Source organism: Sardina pilchardus, chromosome 16 (assembly GCF_963854185.1).
Source record: "Sardina pilchardus chromosome 16, fSarPil1.1, whole genome shotgun sequence".
Lineage (NCBI taxonomy): Eukaryota > Metazoa > Chordata > Actinopteri > Clupeiformes > Clupeidae > Sardina > Sardina pilchardus.
In genome coordinates, this window is record NC_085009.1 from 13,165,666 (window position 1) to 13,170,665 (window position 5,000).

The following is a 5,000-nucleotide window of genomic DNA, read 5'->3' on the forward strand; positions in this document are numbered from 1 at the left end:
CCTCCTCCACCTCCACCTCCTCCTCCTTCACCCCCTCCTCCTCCTCCTCCACCTCCTCTTTCTCTTCCTCCTCCTCCTCCTCCTCCTCCTCCACCTCCACCTCCACCTCCTCCTCCTTCACCTCCTCCTCCTCCTCCTCCTCCTCCACCTCCACCTCCTCCTCCTTCACCTCCTCCTCCTCCACTTCTGACCTCTCTCCCTCTCTCCCTCTCTCCCTCTCTCAGGGTAAGGTGGCCCAGACGGCGTGCATGTCGGCGTGTAAGCACCTCTCCACCTCGCTGCTGCAGCTGCTGCTGGAGGCCGACGTGCGGCAGGTGTCCATGGGAGCGCTGCAGCAGTTCAACGTGGACGTCAGGGAGTGCGAGCGTGAGTACCCCAACAGCCGACCACACACGCACGCACACACACACACGCATGCACACACACACACACACATATGCACACACACACACACATGAACGCACGCACACACACACACACACACACACACACACACACACACACACACACACACACACATATATGCATACACACACACACACCAGGGATGGAAATTAGCCACCCGCCACCCGCCAAATGCGTGTAGTTTTGCGCGCTGGCGGGTGAAATATGTCAACACACCCGCCACTCTGGCGGGTAAGCAACTACCTCTACTTCAAGTTGTTTATTTCATCAGGATATTAGCAGTCGCCACAGAGTTAAGAACACACGCCTTGTATCAATATCCCCAACATCGATAGATAGCATGGACATGACGGACACAACAAATATTCTGGGACGGAGCGCCTTAGAATGTTGGCTCTCATCATTGCGTCAGTGGCCATAAGAGCCTAGCCTACGCTTCCAGTTAAGGTGGCAGCTAGATAGCCTACAACCATTGACTGTTTACATTTACAACGAGGCTACCGGTTAATACGTTTAGGTAGGAAATACATTGAATATATAACAGATATACCAAAACTCCGAGGCATGGTACCTAAGTTAAGCACGCAGCGGCGCAGCCAATTAAACATGACCAAGGAAAAAGTGAACGGAACAACTCACAATGCCATACCACAGTAACCTACCTAAATCATAGACGTTAACATTGCAAGACACTTATCTTTTCTATGACGCCAGAAATATTTCCCTTACCTTCTTAGTTTTTTGAACATTCATGTTATTTAATGAAAACATGTGTCCTCGAACTATGTGTGACTATTTTTCTAAAACCGAATGAAACCTAATTATGTTCACGTACTTTTTAAAGTGACAGGCACTCAATTAGACCTACACACCACCCCTAAAATATCATTAAAGACAAGTGTAATCAATATGAAGTATTCAAATGACTGAATATTTTGAGTAATTATGCAGATCCTAAAATGCTGTAAATTGTTAACAAAATATATAAAGTGTATGAATTCAAATATGAAGTAGAAACAAGACAAGGCATTTTCTGTGTGTGTGGAGGGTTGAGCAGAGACTAGGATTGCCACTGCTCTGAATGATCTGTAGCCTATCCCGCTTAAGGCAATAAGGTGTTGCCTGTATTTTTGTAATGTAATAGACGCGGTCACACTTTTTAAAAACTATTTCAGCTTGTGTAGGCCAGGCCTATCAGTGCTTTCTTAACATATTGAACACAATACCGCGATAATAGGCTACCAAAAACCGTGATAATTTTGGTCACTATAACAGTGGGGTTAAATTTCCATACCGTTACATCCCTATATAATGTATGGAACGGTTGAATATTGGCTGGTAAAAATGTTGAGTGGCTGGTAGATTTTAAAATCTACCTGCCACAGTGGCAGGTGGACAAAAACGTTAATTTCCATCCCTGACACACACACACACACACATACATATGCATACGCACATACATATACACACACATATATACACACACACGCACACACGTATACACACACACACACACACACACATACATATGCATACGCACACACATATACACACACACGTATACACACACATACGCACACACATATACACAGAGACTACACACATACACATACATGTACACACAACCACAACCACATACACACCCACAACTCCATCTCTTCCTCTCACCCTCCCATCCTCTCCACCCGCCCCTCTTCCCATCCACCCGCTCCTCTTCCCATCACCTCACCCGCTCCTCTTCCCATCCACCCGCTCCTCTTCCCATCCACCCCAAGCCCTTTTCCCACCATCGCTGTTGTCCCTGCTCCCGTTCCACCTCCTCAGTAGGAGTGTGGGAGCGCGGAGACCGGTCCATCTCGGAGCCGGAGCGCCGTCGTCGTCCAGCTCAGCCGCAGCGGTCTTCGGGGCGTTGGCGTTGTGCGTCAGCGGCTCGGCATTTCAGAATTTGCGCTCGGCCGTGAGAATGAGGCGGGTCAGCGCCTGGGCCTGTCACCACCTCCCTCACACACCCACCCGAAAACGTTCCCCCAGATACCTGCCTGCTGTGCCGATCAAGCAGCCCCACACACACACACACACACACACACACACACACACACACACACACACACACACACACACACACACACACACACACACACACACATGCACACATAGACACACACCTGTGAGGAGCGAGGCTCATTGATGCTGAGAGGCGGGATTGGGATGGGATGGAATGGACACTTCCTTGGCCCTCGTCACCATTGCAAGATGACGCCTCTCGCCACTGACAGCCAGGCTAATAGATTTTCCCATCATGTCAGGGGAGGCAAAAACGATGAAGTGTGAACGTCTCATCGAATATCCTCCCCGTGCTCCCTCTCGCTGTGTGACTCAGTGGCCAGTAAGTTTATGAACTGGCATACGGAGCGAGACGGGCCCCTTGCCGTGCTGGGCGCAATTTTTCGTTCTGCCTTTCCACCACATCACTGATTTCACCCCCAGGAGAAGTAGCGGAAAGTTTCCAATAGGAAGACAATAGAACTGAGAGCATCATGACGATGCAGAATGGGTTTGTTAAGTGGTTTGTTTTGGAGCAAAGCCTCTTTCGGACGTAACGTGTTTTACCGTCTCGAGATTTGTTAAACCAACACAGTTTGGCATTCTCTGCGTTCAGCACGATGCGGTGGGATAATAATTCAGTGTTAACACCAACTGTGGAACTTTACTGAAATCATTTTGAAACTCAGATGGAGACCAATGAGTCATTAGAACTTGCCTCATGACATGAGCTAAGCATTATTTTTTTTTCTAACCCTGAAGTCCCGAGAGATCTGTGTCCCAAGTTCTGCAACTAGACCTTTTTCTACTTTATTTTTGGGCTCCCTCATCAGAGCATTCAAGAGATGATTTTTATCTGCCTTTATTTGTCATTTCTCATAAATTGTAATGTTTTGAAACTGCACTCCAAAAGTTCAGGTCTGCTCTTTCAGAAAGTTTTGTCAGCCGCAGTTTTATTGGATGTCCACAGGGGGCGCTGTTAATCAGTCTTTCCCCCTGACTTGTGGCACCATTCCTGACTCTCACTTGCTGATTGTCTCTCTAAACTCCTTATGGAATGCTGGTCACCCCATCAAGCGAGGGAAGCACAACAGAACCAGGCAGGGAGGATGGGAAAGAGAGAGGAAGCGAGAGCGAGAGAGAAAGAAAGAAAGAAAGAAAGAAAGAAATGAGAAGAGAAAGAGGGACGAAAAGAAGAACAAAAAAAGCCCCTCAATAGCCGGGCCCCTCGAAGTCAGTTCCAGGTTGCACCGGGGTTGGAAAGTCTCGTCGGAGCGAGATTTGACATGGCGCGGAGCAGGAGCCACAAAAGAGAGGGGACGCCACTGTCACGCGTGTTTTTATACTCGACGTGACGAGATGCGATGTGACAGACACGTCACGTGAACCCCGGTTGCCATCTGGACCCCAGGCCCCCCCCCCCCCCCCCCGTGCCCCCCCGCGCCCCCCTCCTGCCCACCCAGTGGCGAATACCACGCGGGCGCTTTCATCTCCAAAAGGCCGCGAGGGATGTGCAAGGTTGGCAGGAGGGTGGTGGTGAGGGGGCGGTTAGTGGGGGGTGATGCGGAGAGGTGGGGTGGGGGGGGGGGGGGGTGGGGGGGTAAGGGATCTGGCTTGGTCCTCCAGGGGTCAGGACTGGAGATGGCAGGCGTGTAATCCTCCCCGAGAGCGGAGAAAAGCGCACAGCGTCCAGGGGTGAAAGGGATCTCGCCTCGCTTTGGCGCGTTTTGTCTCTGCGTGTCAAAACCGTTCCCCTCTTTTCACGAGGGGGCGAAAACTCCCTTGTTTATGAGTCCCCTTCCAAATGAGGGGGTTAGGGAGAGCCAGAGAGGGTGGAGAGAGAGAGAGGGCGGAGTGAGAGAGAGAGAAAGAGAGAGAGAGAGAGAGAGGGAGCGAAAGCGGGGACCGGTCTCGCATCCAACCTCAACGGCCCCCCTCTCGAGCGCTCACCTCATCCCGTCCCGTGCCGCCACCTCGGGACAGCGGCCCCATGGGAATGATGCGGACAAAGGAGCTGTTGGGTTATTGGGGGAAAAGGCAGGGACCTCAGCCCTCCGCACGTACCCCCTCACTTCTCTCTCTCTCTCTCTCTCTCTCTCCTCTCTCTCTCTCTCTCTCTCTCTCTCTCTCTTGCTCTCTCTCTTTCATCCACCCCCTGTCTTTCCCCCAACTTTGAGCTGGATTAATGGCTATTTGATGATGATTTTTTTGTGTGTGTCCATTTAGTGTTTTTTTTTTTTTCTACTCTTTTGGCCCCCTTCTTTTCGGATGGACTCCACAAAGCCTCTTGTGGCAGAGCCGGAGAGACGTGGGGACACTCCTGCAAGGGAGCTGCCCCCGAATCCCCCGAATCCCCCCCACCCCTCCACCATCTCCACCCCCTAACCCCTCTGTCCACCATCACCCTCCCACACCCCCCAATCTCTTGCCCCTGCTCCCATTTCTCCGCAAGCTCCTCCATCCCCGGGCCACAGAAACCTCCGGAAAAAAAAAACCTCCGGCACCTCCACCCCTTCTCCTCCTCCTCCTCCTCCTCCTCCCCTCGCGCTCTC

At 51.3% G+C, this 5,000-nt stretch overlaps 1 protein-coding gene across 2 annotated transcripts in view; it reads left to right on the forward strand.

The window, feature by feature from the left end:
• exoc6b (exocyst complex component 6B) overlaps positions 1-5,000 on the forward strand; it is a 98,398-nt gene that overhangs the window by 63,887 nt on the left and 29,511 nt on the right. For both annotated transcript variants that reach the window (XM_062516410.1, XM_062516411.1), the window contains one exon: positions 225-366. In XM_062516410.1, coding sequence (XP_062372394.1) covers positions 225-366 — 142 coding nt within the window. The remainder of the gene's footprint in view (positions 1-224; positions 367-5,000) is intronic.